Here is a 21991-nt window from a genome sequence, read left to right on the forward strand (position 1 = left end):
TACCAGTACTGGAATGTTGTGAAATATTTATTGTTGTTTTGAATTGTCATTGAGTTCAACCCCTTGAAACTCTATTTAAAAGTTTTTCACCAAATTGGAACCCACCCACTCATCTCCCACCACTTTCCATTTGTCTTCCTGATACCTTTGCTCATTATCCTTTCACCGAAAGTGTTTCTTAATCACCCTTTTAAGAGATGCTTGTTTGTCCATGAAACTTCCTGATATCTTAAGTGGAAGGGATCCCTGCTTTTTTAGAACTTCCTAAAATGTTTGTACCCCTCACTACTTTTTCCTCCTGGTTTTTTAGTTCTCTCTGTGGCTCTAATACCTTCCTTTTCAAAGCCACCCTTTCTTCTTCTGTAAAATTGAGGTAATGCTTGTATACTTTTATTACATAAAGTAGTTGTCTCATAAGATAATGTATGTGAAAAACCAACTATTATGATGTTCCTATTTTACTCTAAACTAGACACTCTTCTTAGCTCCTTGAATGAATTAGATGATCAATTTTTTGTTCAGTGACTGAGAACAGAGGCCAGAAATATCTAGCATTTATATAGCACTTTGGGGGCTGCAAAAGGCTTCACAAATATTGTCTAATTTTGTCCACACAGCAACAGTGACTGGTAATTGCTCCTTTTATGATACAACTTCATTTTACAAAGGAGGAAATTAGGGCGTGGAGAGGTTGTGACTTGCCTAACAGTGTTTAAGGCTGAATTTGAACTTGACTTCCTCACCCCAAGTCCCAAACTGCCCACTGTGCCATATAGCTGCCTTTGAAATGCATGTGCTTAACAGAATGATGAAACACATTCATCTTCTAAAGATCTGGGGTATAGAGGTACTATAAAGGGTGTTTTCAAAAGATAATTTATTAGGAGATCAAGGAGCCACTTGCCTTGAAGATTTTGTATATGTCAATGCATTTTGGGGAAGAAAATCCCTCTTTTGTCTTAGAAGCCTCACTAACTGGGAGGTATGTCCATTTAAATATGATCTGATTTTTGTTTTATATGAAACATGCCTTTGTTCTTAGAACAGCATGCTAAGCCCAGGTTATATAATGCTTCCATCCCATGTGGGTTAGAAGACAAGGCAGGACTCTCACAGTCAGCCATCACCTTCAAGGATCCCAGAGGAGAGTAAGTTTGGGTAGTTTCCACTAGCATGAAAATGACTGGTGGGATCATCTTGGTACAAATGGGTACACAGAGCCAGGATAACAATAAAAGCTTATTCACTGAACACAATCAGATGGAAAGAGAATTGGACTTGGAGTCGGAAGGCCGGAGCTGTGTTGGAACTCTGCCACATACCAACTTAGGTGACTCTGGATAAACTACTTCACAGTCTCATTTGAAAGAGAAGCTTTACTGTATACATCTTTGCTCTCTGGACTTGCTGTCTTTATTATAAGTCTAGGTCTTTTCCAGTGACTCAGGCACAACTGCCATCTCTTTACTGACTCTAGATTGGTAAGGAAGGCCAGGGAAATGAGAGTGTTGTGGCCATAGTCTCTCAGCTGTTTTTCCACTCCCCCTAGAGTTCTAAATGAGCTCTTTATAACCAAAATTTATTATTTGCACCTAACTAGAAACTCCTTTGTCCTCAGAATCATACCTCTGGTGATTAAGAAAGCAAATGTCTGTGATATTAAGTGTAGTCTCTTTGTAAACTGAAGTGGATGAGGAAGGACCAAAAACACCTCAACAAAATCTGGGCAGATTGGTAGGTAATCCCGGGTGGCTAATTCTAGTCAGGTACAAAGCTTTTTTCACCCATCAGCAGAATCAAACACTCCAAAATGACTGATTTATTTGACCCTTAACAGAACTAAAACAGAGACTAAGGCCAGAAATGACAAATAACATGAAAAAACAAAATCTTATGCTGCCATTATCTTGCTGCAGTCTGAAATTGAAACTGGAATTACTTATTGGCAGAAAATGCCTTGAAAGTTTGTTTGTTTGTTTTTTGAGAATGTATGCCTTCATATTTGAAAGGTACAGAATTCCATCTATAAATCCATCAGTGTTTCATTTAGCTCAGATTCAGCCTCAACAAGGCCAGGAAAGACACATTTTTTTTCTAATGATGGATCTAAAAAGGCAGCCTTAGAATTTCCTTAATTTTTTGAATAAGGTTTAATTTGATGGCCAAATATGCAAATGAACACGGATAAATAATAAGCCTTGGCAGAGAGCTTTGGGCTATTAAATTGAAATCATCACTTCTTAGAGTAGATAGTACTTAAATTCTTCATTATGTTGAACCAGAATTCTAGACTTAGCAATATTATATAAGCTTTTTGTTCTAAAAATTTAGCAGAAATGAAAATTGGTTCTTCTTCCTTTAGGCAGTAAAACTAAAAAATACACACATATAGATATGCTTTTCTCAGATTAACTTATTCTAGAAGGAGGCTTATAATTTAAAGAAAATGCAACTTCTTATTAAAGGGAAATTTAATACATTCACCAAATTAAATGAAAGTACATCATAAACATACTGTAGGCACAACTTCAGACAATTTAAAATCATAAACAATAAAATGTGAGGTAGACTGACTAGTGAAATTCACCAAGTTTTGGTTAAGAAAATTTTACAGTAATAAAGTAACACAGGTGCCCCCATTTCCAAAAAAAAAAAAAAAAAAATCAGAAATTACATAAATTACAGAAAAAAATCGAATACAATGATTCTCATTCTGATTTTTTAGTTTACATTCAGTATTAACCTGTGAACTGTCAAACATGCCAAGATTTAACATGTCTACAGGTAAAGTATTATTTGCTGGCCTATTTAATACATTCATACCACACCAATATTCTCAGTGATGGCAAGGCTTAGAGCTAAACACACCAAGCAACCCAAACCATAGCCAATATGATTGTGATGTCCTTTGCTTGTGCAATTTTCTCCTTTTTGTATTAGGATCTAAAACACTAAACAATTCTATTGACAATAGGACATTTTCAAGTTTTGGGTTGGTTTGTTTTTTTTTTTTTTTTTTCACTCAAAAGCTTAATAAAAGTTTTGGAAAGGAAAACAGGCCAAGTTGGCATCTAATGTGTTTTTTGGAAATGGTTTGATTTTTTGGTTTTATTCTGGCACTGCCACAGGGCTGAAATTAGTCACTTGTATTCTTCGGCCCATATTAGAAACATTTAAAGGAGTCCTACATGTACAGTAATAACTCTGGACAATGTCCTAAGATCACGGAGCCAGAAGAAACCATAAGAGGTCCTCCTCCAGATAAGATTATTTCTAATGGTTTCTTTACCCTAAAGTAAAAAGAATATAACATTCAAAATGCAGTATTGCACAACAACAAGTTAACTTGATTTGGTCAGCATCAAGCCCTGCCAGCAAAACTGGAACTTTTGAAATACATTCATATCTAATTGAAAACTTCAGAACGTACCTTTATGTCCAAAATTCTGCCACATACAAATTAAGGTGTATCTTTAAAGCATAAGGCAGGTCCTCTTTGAAGGACAGGTAAAAACAAATATTTAAAAATTGTTCATTTGAAATGTGCTACATTTGCAGCATTGTAATTATTAGCTCTATTAAAACCCAAAGATCTGCAAACCATTTTTCCTCAAGCTTCAATCAAATACATTTTGTTTTGTGATTAGCTGTAAACATCTTTCTCACAAGATAATAAAGCTGCTTGATTAACACTATTTGTTCTAAGTAAATGCAGTTGTAGCAGGCCCTTCTCAGTAGTTTCAGATCAGGGATCAAAGGTTTTTTGTTCAAGGGGGAGATCTAAGCCATTTTTTCACTTTATCATAAACGGTGTGTTCAAAGGAAGATTGCCACTTTTATCACTTTACAAAATGGCAAAGAAATGTGTGCGGGACAAAGTAGTAACTAGGTTTTCTGAGAAATTTAATCCAAACTGATTTTGTAAAATGAGAACTTTTTATTTTCCACAGCACCTTGGCTTAAGACCTATTTACCAACTAAGCCCTAAGCCTTTGTTCATTCTTGAATACTGAAATGGAATTTGGAGAATTGTGGAAATCTTTATGTAGACACAGACATACCTCATCACCAACTAAACAAAATGGATCAAAAAAAATTTCCACATCAAGAACAAAGCTATTTGGGATGACTGCTTCCATGGTAGTGGGGTTTTCTGTGAGCTAGAGAGGAGAGGTAGCAGGCTTGGCCCTTCTGCTGCCCTGTCTGAAACCTGGCTCCCCAGCCATCATTCTGCTTTGGTATTTGTACTTGGGAGCAGGGGATGGGAAGGAGGAAGTAGTTTTCTTTAGCATAAAGTTGACTTTACCTTCAATGAAACCTGTCTTGAAGTCTTGCTATGTATGAAGATGTGAGAAGAAACAAAATTGCACTGGCTCCGCTATGTACAAAACTAAAACATGACATTTCATAAGAAATCAAAGTCAAGTAAAATCGGTTTTGCTGGTGCCCAACTATACAGAAACTCAAACCAAAAAAGACAACAGTTTGGGGGGGGGCAGGGAGGGGAAGAAGAGATTGGATGGGGAATCCAAAGTCTCTAAATGGCCCCCCAAAATTCTCAGGTTACTCTTTGCACAGGAAGTAGTATCACTGCCAAACCAAACGGCTTGTTAGAGATTCACGTTAATGCAACGTGCAAAGGATTCTGAAAATTTTAAAGCTAACAGGAAGAGCAAAGACTAGGAGAAGCTACACACATGTGCAGGCACAGGATGCCTGCTCTGCATTTACTGCCTTATTTGTTCAGGTTTAAGTAGTAAACTTTTAACTCCTGTGGAAATTTTGCCAAAAGTTTCAATACATATAAAATTACAAATCTTAAAACTAACACTGCACAGAGAAAGAACAAACGCTACTTTTTTTTTTAAATACAAGTATCTTCTACATTCTGTCATTTCAAACCCCTGAGTAATACTGTACCCGCAAAGTACAGTTTTGAAGAAAAACTGAGGATTCAGACCTCGGACGTTAATCTTCACCGTGTCACACCCCTGGTGTGAATCTCATGTAACACATTCAGGCTAGCTGATATTGAACATCAGTTTTTTTTTTTTCTCCTAGCACAGATAAGTCAAAACAAAACACCCCCCAAACAAAGCAGTAAGACGTTGAGAGCCGCAAGCTCTTCCATCTCCAAAGCATGTCACTTCAGTCACAGCTGGCAGGCCGTTTTCTAAGTAGTTTGCATAACTGTCTAGGGCTGGGGCCCTTAAGTCCCAGGTCCTGGGGTTGGAGCTGAAGTGGCACAGATGCCCTTGGGGTATCCAGGTCGGGTGGGGGAGTCTTTGGAGGGCATCCCAGAGTCACAACCGTTGCACTTTGCTCCACAGTGATTGTACTTAAGGAAAAAAAAATCCCATTTGATCACCTCATTCCCTCTCCCACCCCCACCTTAATTGTGGTCTCTTTTCCTGCTCAGACATGGCGTCCAGTGAGAAAGTAGAGGGGTTTGTCCTCGCTGCTGTTGGCTGTTTGAAATTCATCCCGAAGTCGGAACTGCCATTCATCTTCTAGTTCTAAGCGGACGATTGTTTGCCGTAAAGAACTTCTGTCTTGGCAGATGACGCACAGGGTAGCACCTTCAAGGAAAGGTAGAGACTCCCCGTTAGACAGAGATTATACCTTTTAAGGTACCTTCCCTGAACTGCAGAAATGCATACTCATGGTTTTACATCTTTGTCTCCAGTGACAAAAGGGTTTAGGCTGCTGGGTCATTGTGTGTCCTTAAGGAAATTCAGTAATACCTGACGTCAAACTGCATATTTATATTTTTATTTCCTGCTACCCTGTACATGGTAGTGATGGGGTAGTACTGTCAAGGCAGGGAAATGTAGCATGCAACAAATGTTTTGTTGTTGCTTCAGTTATGTCTGATCCTTCATGCCCTGTGGGAGGGTTTTCTTGGCAAAGACACTGGATTGGTCTGCTTTTTTCCTCCTCTAGTTCATTTTACTAATGAGGAAAATGAGGCAAACAAGGTGAAGTGACTTGCTCTGGGGGCACACAGCTGGTAAGTGTATGAAACTACATCTGAACTTGGTTATTTCTGACTCCAGGGCCAATGCTCTATCCATTGCCTCACCTTAATCTAGTTAAATTAACCTGACAAGCAATAAACAAAATTTACTCAACTCTTATTATATGCACGGAACACTTAGAACTTAAATGCCTCATTATATTACAATAATAATGTTTTTTAAAAAGTATTACAGGTGGATTTCTATGTGCCAGGGTGCCATAGTCAATTTTCTTAACGTTTACTTAGCAGATTTAAGAATCTTAGGGAGTCAATATGATTTTTTTAGATTATTTCTTTCTAAAATCAGTAGCACTGATTTAAAGTATAGCCATAACTTAAATTCATTTTTTGAAGACATAGCTATATGAGGGATTATGCTGGCTTTGCAATCTAAAGAGAAATAATATATAATATAGTAAGGGGATAGGACACAATAAGCTTCTAATACAGTAGAGGGGTAAGTACACAAATTACTGTGATACAATGTAAAATATGGCAAGGGCCACATGAAGGTATACAAAGTACAAGGAGGGAGCAAACGAGAACAAATCCTACCTCTTGTTCTGTTCTCTGTTTACTCTGTACCACATGACATTCATACTGAGTCACCAAAGTTTTTTGAAGAGGGAGTATGTAATATGCCATAAGTTTCTACAGCTAATTATTCCCATGTGTCATGAATTTGAGGCAAATTATTCAAGTTTTCCACCTCTGGCCAATTTCTAGTTTACCAATACCTTGCTCAGAACAGAATATAGCACCCTTGTGAGCAGAGTACAGCAGGATCATCATCTCCTCAGATGCTTCTGGACAGCATCCCTTTATGTCTTTAAGACTACACTAATTTTTCTGGTTGATCTGTCATCCTGATGACTTATGGAATTTGTAATCCATAAAAATGATTAGTCCTTTTACCAGATACCTCTATCTTCTAGTTGCAAAGATGATTTTAACCTCAGACTACTTCTGTTAAATTTAATCTTGATTCATTCAAACTTGTCTAAATCTTTTTTTTGAATCCTCACTCTGAGGTCCCAAATATTGCTATCCCTTTTAGCTTTGTGTCATCAATGAATCTATGAAATGTAATCGTGCCATTGATGTATACAGTCAAGTCACTGATAAATGTCAGCTTTGAAATCTGCCTTAAAAATCTGCATTTGGCCTTGGGCTAATTACCATTTATCATTAATGATTTCTTTAGATCTAGCACTGAAACAATCTCAAATTGACTTGTACTTATCTTGCTCTCCTTTTTTTCATATTTTCCAGAAGAATTGTAAATCTAGGTAAACAACATCTATACTGTTTTCATCTGTTATTCTAAATAACTTCATCAAAAGTTAGTCTGACAATCTGTTCTTAATGAAACTATGCTGACTCTCTATGATTATGTTTTCCTTTTCTAAATGTTCAATTAACATCCCTGTGATAATAACTCTAGAACTTTTCTAGGAACCAAAGCTTATTGAATGCAGACACCATTCTTTTTCCCTTTTGCCCTCGTTCAAACTTGTAGTACCTCTCTAATTCTCCATGACCTTTCAAAGGCCAGTGATAAGGGTTCTTCAATCACACCTGCCAGTTCTTGTAGTGCCCTAGGTTATAGTTCATCTGAGTCAGACTCCTAGATGCTGTCTCGTTTATCTCGTTATTTACCTCCTCATTATTGGGGTATCATTTCTCAATACTCATTTTTATTATATCTATTCAATTCCAAAGTCAGTTTTTCTTGGCAGAGGAAAAAAAGGATACAAAAAATTTTAGCCTTTTTTCTGTCATCACTATTATAATTCTGTTCAATTTTAAGTGGCTTGCTTTCTTTTCCTCCTCCTTTTCTTCTCTTCCCCAATATAGCTAAATCTAGTCTTATTAATCCAAACTCACCCTCGTCCTTATTACCTACAGCACTAGTCTTATCATGCTATATTTGGAAGTCATCCTCCATTTGCCATTACTTTAAATAGGACTCACTAAAGGTTTATGAAAGAGATTAATGATCATGGCCAGTTTTTAGAGTGATCAATCTGAGAATGGTGGCTAGGGTGGACTGGAAGTCAGATCAGTTAGGTTATTTCAGCACCAAAACTGAAGTAGAAGCTGTAGAGGAGACAGTAAATTACATTATCTTTTGTCACAATCCTTCTCTAGTTCAATAATAAAACATTACTTTTTATGTCGTGAAGCAGTTAGGAGAGAACACAGTGGATAAGACAACAGGGCCTGGAGTCAGGAAGACTTGAGTTTAAATGTGGCCTCAGGCATTTAATAGCTTTGTGACCCTGGGCAAGTAATAGCCCAATTTGCTTCAGTCTCCTCATCTGTAAAATGAGCTGGAGAAGGAAATCACAAACTACTTCAGTATCTTTGTTAAGAAAACACCAAATAAAATCATGGAGAGTTGAACACAACTGAAAAATGACAGAAAAACAATTTACATTCTGGGTTTGGACAAAATGTTACTGACAAAGATCAGTATTTCTTATAAGGAAGCCCCCCTTTTAAGGGGAAATAATGAAATGGAAAGAATGATGCTATGTCAGAACAAACTTGGATTTAAATCCTGCCTCTGGCACCTTTGTGTGCCCATGGACAAATTGCTCAGCATTTCTGAGCCTTAATTTTCTCATCTATAAAATGAGAGTAATCCTACTTGTAGCTGGTAAACTCCTACATAAGCTGAGCCTTATGTAAACTCTCAGGTAAGATAAAGTAGAAGAAACACTTTGGAAACTGTAAAGAAGGAATTAGTCTTTTTAACTGATCTTAGAAGAGAGGGAGAAGGCAGGGAAGAAAATAACTTGCAAAGTACTAAAGCAGACCTACCTTTAAGGAACTTAAATTTCTTAAGAAAGTCAGCACCTACAAAAGAGTCACAGAGGTACAAGAGGAGTCCACTGAAAAATACCCCTTCACAGTTGACATTGATAGAATGTGGTCTGGAGCTCACATAGCATATGGCCACCTGAAACATCAAACAGAAAGAGGAATATTTTACTTTCAAAAAATCGTTTACAATATATGTGTGTGTATGTGTATATATGGATATACATATGCGTGTATTTTGTGTGTGTGTATGTATGTGTGTGTGTGTGTGTGTACATGCCATTTGGGTTCATGTGGCTTAGGGCAGTACTATCTGCAGGAAGTTTCTGGGATAGAGAATATCAAGTCATAAAGACTTGAATGGAGGAATCCACAGGAACAAAAGACATTTTAAGCTTTGTGTAATACAAAGTGACCCAAATTCCAAGTCTATTTTAAGCTATTAAAATTTAAATAGGTTAAAACCACATTGAGGCTTTGGGGACACCTTATTTAACCAGTGTGAGGAAAACAGAGGATTTACGAAGGAAAAAACTAAAATCACTAAAAGCAAAGGCTTAAAACATCATTTCCCTCTGTAACATCCTTTCTCTCACCTCCCCTCAAAAAGATTAATTCCTGAGAAACTATCAAATGAAATATCTTGTTACAATCTGAAACCTATATCAAATTAAATTTAAACAACACCGAATTAGATAAGGACACTTTTTATGTAGACAGAAAGAAATGTGAGCTAAAATATGATGAGTACTCTGGTCCCTTGAGATTGGAATGTCAAACTTTAAAAATTCTAGAAAAGAGATGTCAGAGAAGCTCACGAGTTAGAGGAAAGCTGAGAAGCATCGGAGGTAATGAGGCACAGTGCAGGGCTCCTGGTGGAGGCTTTGCATGTTGGCAGACACTTTTGCCTCTCTAGTAGCTAAGAAGTAAAACACTTAAAGAACTGAAATCCAGAACCCCCAGTTCTGGTCCTGGCTCTGCCGTCACTTAGTGCAAGTCTGGCCTAGTTCTCCAATCTCTCTGGCTTTACCTTTTGAACACATCTGTAAGATGAAGCGTTTGGATTAGAGAGATGCTCTCTAAGCCTCCATCCAGCTCCACCATTCTATGAGTTACACTCATAGTATGGATTGTTCTCAAAATTGGATGAGAGTGCCAGAGGGGAGAGTCCAAATAGGACTAAATCACCTTTTTAATACCTCAGGGCTGCTACTGAGACCAAGCAAAGCATGAAAGGTTCCCCCTGTACCCCTGGGAAGGCCTTTAGAGAGGCAGGAAAGTGGGACACAGAAAGAGAGATGGCAGAAAGAAAACTGAAAAGGAGGAAAAATAGAAAAAAAAAAAGAAGAGAAATTAGTGTAGGGGTGGGTTGGTGCCACAATGACAGTCTCAGGTGCATCTTGGTAGCTTCCCAGAATCACGAGTAGACATCCAAGAGAATTCTAAGGTTCCAGAGATCTTTACATTCATTTCATTCCAGATAATTTGAACTTTGAAGAAAGATACTTGGCCACCTCATAGCCATGAGGAAACAAAGAAGGAAGGAAGGAAGGGAGGAAAACAAAGGGAGGGAGAAAGGAAAGAAAGGAAGGGAGGAAAAGGAAGGAAGGAAGGAAGGAGTGTTTTTTTTTTTTTTTTTTTTTTTTTTTACCTCAGGTCCAATGTTCAGATAGCAATCGATGGCCAAGATGGGGCTCCTGAAATTGTGGATGGCTTTTGGAAAGAGTTTGTATGTGGCATGCTGAAGGAACTTCTCAAGAAGAAACTGGGCTGGAGCTGCCAGGAGAGTGTGCTCACTGTCTGGAGCGCAGACATACTGAAGAGGCAAGATGGGTGCTATGCTTTCCGATAGCTGTAATCAGATGCAAAACAAATATTTAAAATACACTGTATGTCCCTTCAATGCAAGGGATAAGATCACCCCTTGTGACCACCTCCCCAAATACAAACTGTAGCATAGTCTTATCGTCCAGGGTAACTCTATGCTCTTGGGTTTAGGAAGGAATGGAACTTATTTGTACTGAATGCTAAGGGGAGAAAGATGAAGAGCATGCTTGGGCAGTAATCTACAAGGAGAACATCAAACTTAAGTCGAGCCCAAGGACCGATGGAGGTGTGCCCTTCTATCTCGTCTGTTCAAGTCTGAGGGGTCCCCCCACAACAACACTCAGCTAACAGTGACAGAGTATTAATAATGTTTACAAACTGTCCGACACCATCAGATAGTGCAAATATTAACCCCCCTCCCATTTTACAGGTGAGACAAAGCTCAGAGAGGTTATTTTTCCATACTGTCACAAGAATAATAGCAAAGAGTTGATCCCAGAGCTTGTGATTTGAAGAGTAGCTATCTTTTCACAACCCAAACTGCCTCCTATCTCTCTTGTGACCAATGGCCCACATTTTCCAACTGTAAGATAAGACACAACCATGCTTCAGTACGAGGGAATTCTAAGTCTCAGAGCTGAAAGGTACCTCAGAGATCATTTAGTCTCACCTGGGTTCAAGCAGGAATTCACTGCATACATCATCAACAAATGGCCAGCCTGCCTTAATTTGAAGGCCACCAAAAATGGAATATTCATCTCCTTCTGACTCATGAGCAGCTCTAATTGTTTGAAAGGTTTTTCCTTATATAGTTGTAGAGTCTAATTCTATAATTTCTATTCACCATTTCTAATCTTGCTTCTGGAGCCACTCCAAAAAAAAATTAATCTCTCTTCCATATACTCGAAGGCAATTATCATTTCTTCTAAGTCAATGTGCACAGTGCCTGGCACCTATTAGGCACTTAAATGTTTATTGATTGACTGATTGACTGATGAACACTTCATCAAGATACCTGATAAAATGTTGAAGAGAAGGATGGCCAAAGACAGCACTCGATACTCCTTCCACAGGCATTTCTAAGTGGTCACTGATTAATTATCACATTGCTCCTCAAACTAGTTCTGAATCCATCTAACAATACTACTATTCTCCAGCCTTTTATCTCCCCATCTCTCATCCACCAATATATCATGAGGCACTGTAAAGACCTTGCTGAAATTCAAATTGCCATGTCTATAGGATTCTCTTAATTTGCCAGAGCCATCTCTTTGTCAAAAGCACATGAATGGCATCAGTCTGACATGTTTCTGTTGAACACATGCTGATTCACAGCAGTCGTCATATTCAATTTTTATTCTACATCATCCCTTTGATAATTCATCCTAGAATTTTGCCACAAATCAGGCAATTCACTTTTCTTTTCTTTTCTTTTTTTTTTTTTGCCTTTTTGAAAACTGGAATATTTGTTGATCCCCACTCATGTGTTATCTCTTCCTCCCATTCGCCATGATTTTTGAAAGATCACCAATGATAGTCCCTCAGTCAAATCCCCATCTTCCTTCAATACCCAAGGATACATAGAGATCCATTAATTTGAGACTATTGACCATCTCCTTATTTACCTTTGTTTTCAGTTACCTGTTAAACCACTTTTGATCTACATTTTACTCTGAACACTGTCCTACTTTTTAGTAAAGAACACAGAAATAAAATGGAAGTTGGATATCTCTTGCCTTCTGTCTCCTTCAAATTTTATCACATTACTATTCAGGAAGGACAGGAATATAATGTCACATTGAAATCTTTTACCAATGTCGTTCTAATCTCATTATGGCAGTTTTCTGAAATTCAAGGGCCCAGAGTAATAACTGAGAAGTAAGTATCAGAAGGGAAGGACATTTCGTTTACAAATATTTTGTCTCCTAATAAAAATTTACCATAGACTAATACTAGTCTGTGTATTGGAAAATGGAAATACCTCTCAATGTCTACTTCATAATAGTAATGACATTTTTCTCTTTTGTTGTTTCAGTTTTTGAAAAAACAACCATTTAATATAAAAGATATTAAAGGGAAACTTTACTCTCAAGAAAATAATTCTCTCTTCCAAACTTGAAAAACTTACACTGATTTTTGGTTTGACATTAAAGTCCTTTTGTCCTCCAACCTGGATATGTTTCTTCATGAGACTGAAGTTGTTAAATCGGCAAATAAGCAGGCCGCTGCTATTGGTTCTCAAGTTAAAGTCAACATCTTCACAGAAGTACCTAAAAGTTAATTATAGCAATACAGAGCTGGGATTCAGTAATTTATTCTGTCTCCAAAAAACCTCATTTAAGATTATTACAAAAAAGAGAAAGAGGTAGAAAGTATTAGAAGACAGCCTAGAACAAAGATGACCTCCCTATGATCCAGAAAAATTCAAATGTGATCTGCAATGGTGCCCGTGGATTGTTAACTGAACTAAGGAAAAAGGAAATTTCTTCAGTCAGTGGAATGGAGAGAGATCTGATGGAGGATCAATGGAGATGTTTGGCATACTGTTGTTCAGTCGTGTCTGACTCCCATTGGGGTTTTCTTGGCAGAGATGCAGGAGCAATTTGCCATTTTCTTCTCTACCTCATTTGACAGATGAGGAAACTGAAGCAAAGTGACTTCTCCAGGGTTACACAGCTAGTTAAGTGAACTGTCCTATCTGACATGCTCATATGAGGAAGCTCTTTATTTTCCTTCCTCTTGTACTCCAATTCCTACCAATATCTGATTTATAAATCTGGCAACCTCTTCCCTTCTCTCTGAACTTATTTTATGATAGAACCTTTTGTGTCTGGATCACATATCCAGTTGGAGCTTATCTTTGTATAAGCTTTTCTATTATCCTGTACAGGAAGGGAGGGAGAAATGAAGACGAGAAAGAGACAGAGAGAGAGAGAGACAGAGAGAGAGAGAGAGAGAGAGAGAGAGAGAGAGAGAGAGAGAGAGAGAGAGAGAGAGAGAGAGAGAAAGAGAAGCATGTGTGTGTGAGAGAAGGGAGGGGGGAAGGAGAAAGAGACAGAGACAGAGATGCAGAGTGCACATCAGAGTAAGATACAAGACTTACATGAAGTAAGAGTAAACATATTTCTTTGGGTATCACTGGTACTAAAACCACCTTGATTAGAGAGGTATCATTCATTCAACATTCATTCAATCATGACACAAACTTAAATCGTGCCTTTTATCTGGGTGTACAAAGACCTACTTGCAGGCTAACAAGTAACAGCACAGTGAAGACCCCAAACCTCAAGCCGGGAGCCGAATCTGTGGGGGATTCTTTACCTGTTGAGATCATATTGCACATTCTGCGTCAAGTCTATGTTGAGCAGTATGAAATCATGCACGTGGCACCGGGAGAAGGGAGTCCTGAGGCTTTTAGAACTCAGCTTGCTGTTCCACTTCTGTATCCCCAGGGTGGCATACTGTACAATCTTTGGGGTGGCTTCCATGTGCTGCAGGACACTCTTTAAGGACACATTCTTACTGGTAATTCCTGGATCCACAGACTGGCTGCTAGATTTAAAATGGAACAAGTGTGAGAGGGAGGCCGCAAGGGCATCCAAGAATGAGTAAACCTACTGTCTCCAGAAGCAGCACAGCAGAGATTCTGGAGTTTTCCTCTTGGGTAAGATTGAGGATTCTTCTTTTGATTGAGCTTTCTCCCAAAGAGAAAGCTCATTCATTATGTATGTCTGGTTTACATTCTCCTACATATCTTCTCTGATTTCTGTTTTGCTATAATTTAGATAAATGGATTTCTTTGCTATTCACTACATGTGTTCATCATGGAATTAGTACTAATTTGAGAAAAGGCTTACATATGGTCTTCTCTCCCTTTCAATGTAAGCTTCTCTCCTTGAAAGAAGAGATTGCATTCTTTGTATCTCCAAGGATGATTTCATTCTTTTTAATGTCTAATTCTAACACTGAACTCAGGGCCCGGCACCCAGCAAGAGCTTGATAAATGTTTGTTGGTTGCTTGATTTTCCTGTCTCACTATAATCACTGTGTCCATAACCAGTACTATACCTGGACTGTTCCTGAACATTGTGAATGTTCCACAGGACGCAGGAGTCATCCATGACCACTATGAAAGGCCAGACACATTGGCGTTTGACTCCCAGTTCCTCCAGGCGGTTTCTCTCCAGTTCCAGGTTGTGGTAGGAGAGCTCTTTAATGAGGAACCTTGCAGCACCTGAAAAGCAATAAATACTGTTTGCACTGAGCAGTTCTGGCCTGAATATTCTCCATAGGATAAACCCTCAAGCCCTAAACCTACCCCCCCTGATGTTCATCTGGAAATTCAGGAGTCAAGCTAGGTCTCTGGGGATTCCATGTCCCCTTAATACAAGATATTCTGAATAGAAGATCTATTTTTTTTTTATCCACATGCCAATAGCTCAAAATAGCTGTAAACAAGGCTTTCCAAAATCCAAGAAGCCACTCCCAAGTGCTGACGAGATAACTGGATTCGGTACTTTGATTACTATTTCCTCAGCTCAGGTTTCATTCACTCATACATTCATTCATTTGTGCATTTATTCATTTATCAAAAACTATTAAGTTTCTATAATAGGCAGAGTCTTGAAGAAACAGAGTCTCTGAAAAGGGTCCAGGATACTGGAATCCTGGTAATGGCAAGAGAGACTTGGGTTTGAATTATTACCTTAGATATTTACTAGCTGTGTGACTACGGTCAAGTTACTCAGGCCCTGGAGCCTCAGTTTTCCTCATCTGTAAAATGAGTAATAATTATGCCCATAGTACCTAAATCAGTGGAATGTTGGGAGGATTAAGTGAGATAATGAATGTGCTACTGTTAGTATTCTTCTAGAAGACTCTCTTGCTTATTTTGAAGGCTAAAGGTCAATTCTGCTTTCTAAGTGGGCCTCCCTAGATTGTATTTTGTATTGCTTTTTACCCTTGGGAGTTTTCACATTTATCCTTCTCTTTACTATCATTTAACTAAATGGATGCAACATATTCTCCTCCGTTTATACTTTATGGTTTAAGCAAGAAAGCTCCTTGAATAAGAAGCTGAACTTGATGGTAGAGGGGATCACCTAGACTATCCCAGTCATTTTCAGAGAGAAGGGACAATACACGAGAAAGAAAGAAAAGGTGAAGAGAAAGAGAGAGAGAGAGAGAGAGAGAGAGAGAGAAAAAAGAGAGAGAAAGAGAGAGAAGAGAGAGAAAGGGGAGAGAGAGAGACAGAAAAGAGAGAGAAAGAGAGAGAAGAGAGAGAGAGAGAGAAAGAGAAAAAAGAGAGAGAAAGAGAGAGAAGAGAGAGAAAGGAGAGAGAGAGACAGACAGAAAAGAGAGAAAGAGAGAGAAGAGAGAGAGAGAGAAAGAGAAGAGAGAGAAAGAAGGGAGGGAGGGAGAGAGAGAGAGAGAGAGAGAGAGAGAGAGAGAGAGAGAGAGAGAGAGAGAGAGAGAGAGAGAATAGGAAGGGATAAGAAAGAAAATAATGTGAAGAGGTCAGGAAAACCATTCAGATTTTTAAAGTAAAACCCATCACTAAAGGAACCAAAGGCACTAGGATTAGCATGTTCTCCAAACAAAAGCAGAAGAATGATTAGAACCCCCCCCCCCAAAAAAAAAGAGTGTGCATATAAATTTGCTATTTATTTCTAGCTACAGGAGAGAAACTTTTTTTTTTAATCAAAAGCCACTGACAAAAACTCAAAGGAGAACTGATTGCAAGTAAAAAAATTGCGAGTAATTTAATTTTATTGGCTTTATAATGAGCTAATTATTTTTGAGAGTGAAATATACAAAAGGTTCAAATCCTCAAATTTAGAATCAAGAGCAGGGAATATAAACTATTACTTAAGACATATAGCTAATCTTTGAAAATGTGTAAGAAGTCAAGGGGAAAGGAAAAAAGAATAGGGGAGAAAAAAGAGACAGATTAGACAGAGGAGGGAGGGAAAAACAATTATAACAACAAAGAATACAAAAAGAGAAATATATAGATGATGAGAACTATTATTCTAAAGTTTTATTTCAGGTAAAGAATACTCTGGTGGCACTGTGACACAGTCATTTGGGCAGAGAGCCGAGTGAATTACTAGCTGTCATCACTTCCCCTTGAAAGGTCAATCTGCTGATTAACCACTATTGAGCAGCTTATTTTTAAACCCTGGAAAGCTTCATTCTGAACTGAAGAGCCACGGCCCAGTGCCCAGAGCAACTGGGCCATGCTCTGGATGGTAGCCCTGACTGGCGGTTTCCAGACATCACCCCTCTATTCCCTTAATAGGTCCCTAGAAGGAGCACAAACACCTTTATTGGTCAATCAGATGGATGTTATCAGCACCCGTGATATTCTGAAGTTGGTATCCATAAAACTGTAGGTGATGCAGACAGAATTGGGCCTCCTGGAGCCTTTTTTGATGGAACTGGCTCACTAGATATTACCCAGCTCAAAACTATCTCTCATGGAATGAGAATATGGGGAGAAGAGGTTCATCTAATTGTTAACTTAATGAACTATGGGATCATTCCATGACATTTCCTATCCTAAATCCTATCCTTTACCCTTTCCAGTCTGGTTTTTTGTATATACAGTCAGATGACTTCCTCAAAAACTAGTCCTTGGAACTACAAACCTTTTAAGAGAATATGCCGCTAACTAGAGTCAGGGGAAAAGTTAAACTAAAAAAATTATTTTTTAGAGAAAATACTAGTGCTAAGTCAACTTTAGAAATGTGACAAAGACCATTTTTTTAAAAGGAAGAACTTGGTATTTCTTAACCCTAAAAAACTGCTACTTCTTGGGTCTTAGGCTGTAAGGATGAAGTAAAAGAAGTAGCATTTCTCACTTAGAGTCCCCCAAGATGGGTAAGTGCTTACCGACGCCGGCGTTGTTGAACATGCCGGGAAGCACCAGCATGATGTGGTTGGGCCAGTACTTGCGGTACAGCGGCATCTCATACTCTTTGACTACTAGGAGGTGCAGGTGGCTGATGCCTTCCATTGCGTGGTAAAGGTTTAGCAGGCCTTGTTCGTGTCGCCCACTGGAAGGAGTGAAGATCGGGCTCTTGACCACATTCAAGTTCTGCTGAAAGAACTAGCATTAGCTGCTGCAGTTCTACCCCTGTCCCCCCTCCTTCCGGCTCAGCGCTCGCCCACCTTGTCAGACACCAAAGGCAGCCGCATACTCTCCAGGTGTTTGCCCTGCTTGCTGAAGACGAAATGACTTTCTTTGGATTTGGGGATGATGAAGTGGAGCTGAACCTCCTCTCCCAACATGGAGGAAGAAAACGTGAATGCGTGGAGGGTAGAATCGGACATCTGCATTGCCAAGGGAAAAGGAATAAACCTCTCAACTTGTTTTCCAATAAAGAAACAGGGTCGGCACTAAAAATAACTAACAAGAATTTGAAATCATCCCAAACCCACGTTTGTACACAAAAAGAACCACAGTGGACAAGCATTTCCTTTCTTGAGAGCTGTTGTTAATTTTTGGTGCATCTTTTCCACAGCTTTAATAGACCAGATACTGCTTAATTGAATTCTGTATCCATTTCCTTTGAGCTATAATTACTCTCATGCAAAATACCAAATTGCCTATGAAGCAGCTTGTCTTGTTCTAAATGATCCACAAACGGTAGGGAGAAAAATGTTTTCGTTTTCTTAAGATTACATCATAAGATTACAGAGTTGGTGGAAGGAGCCTTAAAGAGCAGGAAGAACTGAGTTAAATCTAGCTTCAGATACTTACTTATTAACTGTGTGACATTGGAAAAATCATTAACTCTATTTGCCTCAGTTTCCTCATCTTTAAAATGATCTGAATAAGGAAATGGCAGACCATGGCAGTATCTTTGCCAAGAAAATCCCAAATGGGGTCATGAAGAGTAGGACACACGAGAACAACAAAAAGCTGTGGATTTAGTCAGGACACATGACACACTCCAAGACAAATAAAAGTCCAATAACTTGAAAAAATTTTCTAAAGGGTACATTTTATTCTCTTTCAGTAACTGAATCCAGTGACTGATTATACCATTATCTTCACATGATTTACAAAAACTTAATGAAGCTGCCAAGACTTGACTCAATTCAAGGATAATTTGTCAAATTTATCTGTAAGGTACTAGAAGATAGTTGGGTATATTTACTTAGGAATAACTACTATATTCCAAAATAGAAAAGAATCATCCTAAGTATATTTGTCTAAATATTGTATGTGTGACAATTCAACAAAATCCAAACACACAGAAATAACTCCAATATTTTAAACTCCCCCCCCCTTTTTTTTAAAGAAAAAAAGCACATTTTAACACAAATGTCTTTATTAAAATGTGCTTTTAAAAAAAGCATTTTGTGCTCAGGTCAAATCTTTTAGCCCCATCATATTTTGGATAGCTAGAAGTCACAGTGTATAAAGTATTGGATGTGGGGTCAGGAAAGTGTCTAGTGACTAACCTGTCACTTAACCTCCACCTACCTCATTTTTCTCATCTGTAAAATGGAAATAGTAATATCATCTACCTCTCAGAATGGTTGTGAGTATTAAATAAGTTAACATATACATATTTCGTAAAATGTCACATAAACATATATATGCTAAACTACTGTTATTATTGACGAGTAAAAGTAAACCAGATTTTACCGATGCATTTATATTTTTTTAACCAACAGTTTTAGCTTAGCTTTAGCTAACGCTGAAGAACTATGAAAAAACAATGGTCATCATGAGCCAGGATATCTATCTTCTGCTTAATTTTTTCCTGGGGTGATAGCAAAAGATCTTTAAGGGAGAAATGCTAGTCTGATCCATTAACAGAATAATTTTTCTCCAGGTAGGGTGGGGAGGCAAATGCTTTATTGATTCCTCAAAGATGTGAGTGGCTTCTGCTTCCTTCTTTGCTGCTCAAATATGCCATAAGAAGATGCTATGATGATAAATGGATTCATGTCTCCCTATTTGATTCAAACTGCATACAGCAACAAATAATTCTATTTTCCAAGTTTTCTCATCAATTGCATTCCAAGCCAGGAATGCAGTGCTGGCCCAGAGCAACTTAGCAGCCAAAAGGGAAATATAACTTGAAGTCAATAGTCTTATTTTGATTAATGAAGGCTAATTTTCTTTTTTCTTTTTCTTTTTTTATAATAATAGTTTTTTTTATTTTTCAAAATACATGAAAAGACAGTTTTCAACATTTACCCCTGTAAAATCTTGTGATCCATTTTTCCCCTCTCTCTCCATCTTTCCCCTCCCCTAGATAGCAAGCAATCCAAAAAAGGTTAAACACTTTCAATTTGAAGGATACATTTTTAAAAATACAACTTTCCTACTTACCTATACTTATTTAATTTAATTATTTAAGGATAGTCTTTCTAGTCTAAAACCAAGTTGGACATGAAGGACTTTTGGAACCTCTAGGTAGAATGTAGATCTAATAATATTCTATTCTCTTCTCTGTCTAATAACTAATAAAAAATTATAGGTCAACTAATAAAAAAACAATCAGACCCAAACTCTGCCAGATTATTGAATCACACATTTTGACCACTAGTCAATAAGTTTTTGACATATTCAGGTATAAGTTTCTACCAAGAGTTTGCTGGGACAATCCTATAGAAAATCATAAACAGGAACATTTTCCATCTTTCCTTTCCTCAATTCATATCCTCCTTGAGATTCCCTGTTTAGCCCAGCTTACACTCCTATGCCTTTATGTAGTAGCAGGGATAGGTAAATGTTACCTGGGACGCCGGGCTGATATCCATGTACTGGTGACACTGTTCACAGTGATGGAATGTATTGTAAGCCGCATACTTGGTCAGCATCATAGAGAGAGTTTCTCGCTTCCGGGACTCCTCAAATTTGCCTTCTTTTTTTGCTTCTGTGCACAAAGAAGGGGGAAAACCCAACCCAGGATTCGTTCCTGAATACTTGAGAAGAACCCACTCCTGAGTCCTAATAAAATAGAAGGGGTTCTCTCCCACTACTAGGGATTTGAATTATAGCTTCAGAAAATCAAAGTTTGTAACTTATATATGATTGAGAAAGAGATAAAAATAGGAAGAAAGGAAGGAAGGAGGGAAGGAAAATAAGCTAATAAAGGGAGTGAGAGTTTATATAATTCATATAAATATGTACACCCACCCACACACAGACACACATACACAGAGTCTCCACAGGCGGCTCTTAGGGATCAGTTGTTCCAGGAGACTAACTCCCCAGACTCCCAAGAACCTTGACATTCAGCACTGGAAAGTATGATTCAATCTGCACTAACCTTGCTTGATTCCAGCCAACTTTTCAGTGAACACTGGACTCCTCAGATTGTACTTGGGATCATGTACACTGACATCAAAAGGCATTTTGCCAAAGTTCTCAATGTCGGGCCAGGGATCCCTCTCCGACAGAGTGATCTCACTGTTCTCACTGTGACCTAAAGTAGAGATCAGACAGAGGTGTCAACTTCATGCAAGTCAGAAAGAAAGGAAATTCATAAAAAAAAAAGACCGAAGAGGTAAAAAAGAGACATTTCAGAAAAATGGGGGATCTTCTGTTACAGGGTTAGGAGATAATCAGAATAATTATTATCAGAGCTGTGCACTGAAAAAATGCAGCTTTATTATGTAGCTTTGGGGCCTTTGTTTCTTGATTCAGAAATCTAGAAATCTATGGAACCAGGTTCTAAGTCCAGGCCCATCACCATACAATTGCAGGAGGCATAATACATTTGGCAATCAGCAGCTAACTGTGCAGGAACTGCCTGAACTTTCCCAATGTCCTGGCTTTTTAATACCAAACATTTCTCACCCCCAGACATTCTGAGCCGTTAGCTTAACCAGGTTAGAACTGCACATATGTAGAATCTTTCAAACTTAATGTCTTTTCAATTGTAAAATTCATGTGGGTCCTCAAATGTACATGTGTTCGTTCCCAAAATCTTTTCTTCAGAATGGAATGCTATAGTCAAAATTTGTAAGCATGGAAAAATAATTTATATTAACTTTTAGTGACAAAGAAAAAGAGCAAACTTGTTTCCAAAAAAAAAAAAACATGATTATGGGAATTACCCTTTTATCCTATATAGTAACATTATTTATTTATCCCTGAACACAGCTGCAGGAATATTTCAGTGTGGCTTTTCAAAAGTCAACTTACATCTATCTTAATATGGGGGGAAGAAGTAAAATTAACATTTTTTTAAAAGATGTAGATTTTTCCATGGCAGCTAGGTGGCGCAATGGATAGAGCATCAGCCCTGAAGTCAGGAAGACCTGAGTTCAAATTTGTTCTCAGACACTTAA

General features: G+C 38.1%; 1 protein-coding gene across 1 annotated transcript in view; it reads right to left on the minus strand.

The window, feature by feature from the left end:
* Window positions 1-1796: 1796 nt before the first annotated feature.
* Window positions 1797-21991, minus strand: part of GREB1L (GREB1 like retinoic acid receptor coactivator) — a 140203-nt gene continuing 120008 nt past the window's right edge. The window contains exons 24-33 of the mRNA XM_051970360.1: window positions 20968-21123; window positions 20432-20571; window positions 17846-18007; window positions 17567-17771; window positions 14741-14906; window positions 13994-14221; window positions 12801-12942; window positions 10497-10697; window positions 8846-8984; window positions 1797-5579 (exon numbers count right to left, since the gene is read on the minus strand). Of these exons, the coding sequence (XP_051826320.1) occupies window positions 5416-5579; window positions 8846-8984; window positions 10497-10697; window positions 12801-12942; window positions 13994-14221; window positions 14741-14906; window positions 17567-17771; window positions 17846-18007; window positions 20432-20571; window positions 20968-21123 (1703 nt within the window). The 3' untranslated portion in view covers window positions 1797-5415. The remainder of the gene's footprint in view (window positions 5580-8845; window positions 8985-10496; window positions 10698-12800; window positions 12943-13993; window positions 14222-14740; window positions 14907-17566; window positions 17772-17845; window positions 18008-20431; window positions 20572-20967; window positions 21124-21991) is intronic.

The sequence above is a fragment of the Antechinus flavipes genome, chromosome 1 (genome assembly GCF_016432865.1).
Source record: "Antechinus flavipes isolate AdamAnt ecotype Samford, QLD, Australia chromosome 1, AdamAnt_v2, whole genome shotgun sequence".
NCBI classification, from domain to species: domain Eukaryota; kingdom Metazoa; phylum Chordata; class Mammalia; order Dasyuromorphia; family Dasyuridae; genus Antechinus; species Antechinus flavipes.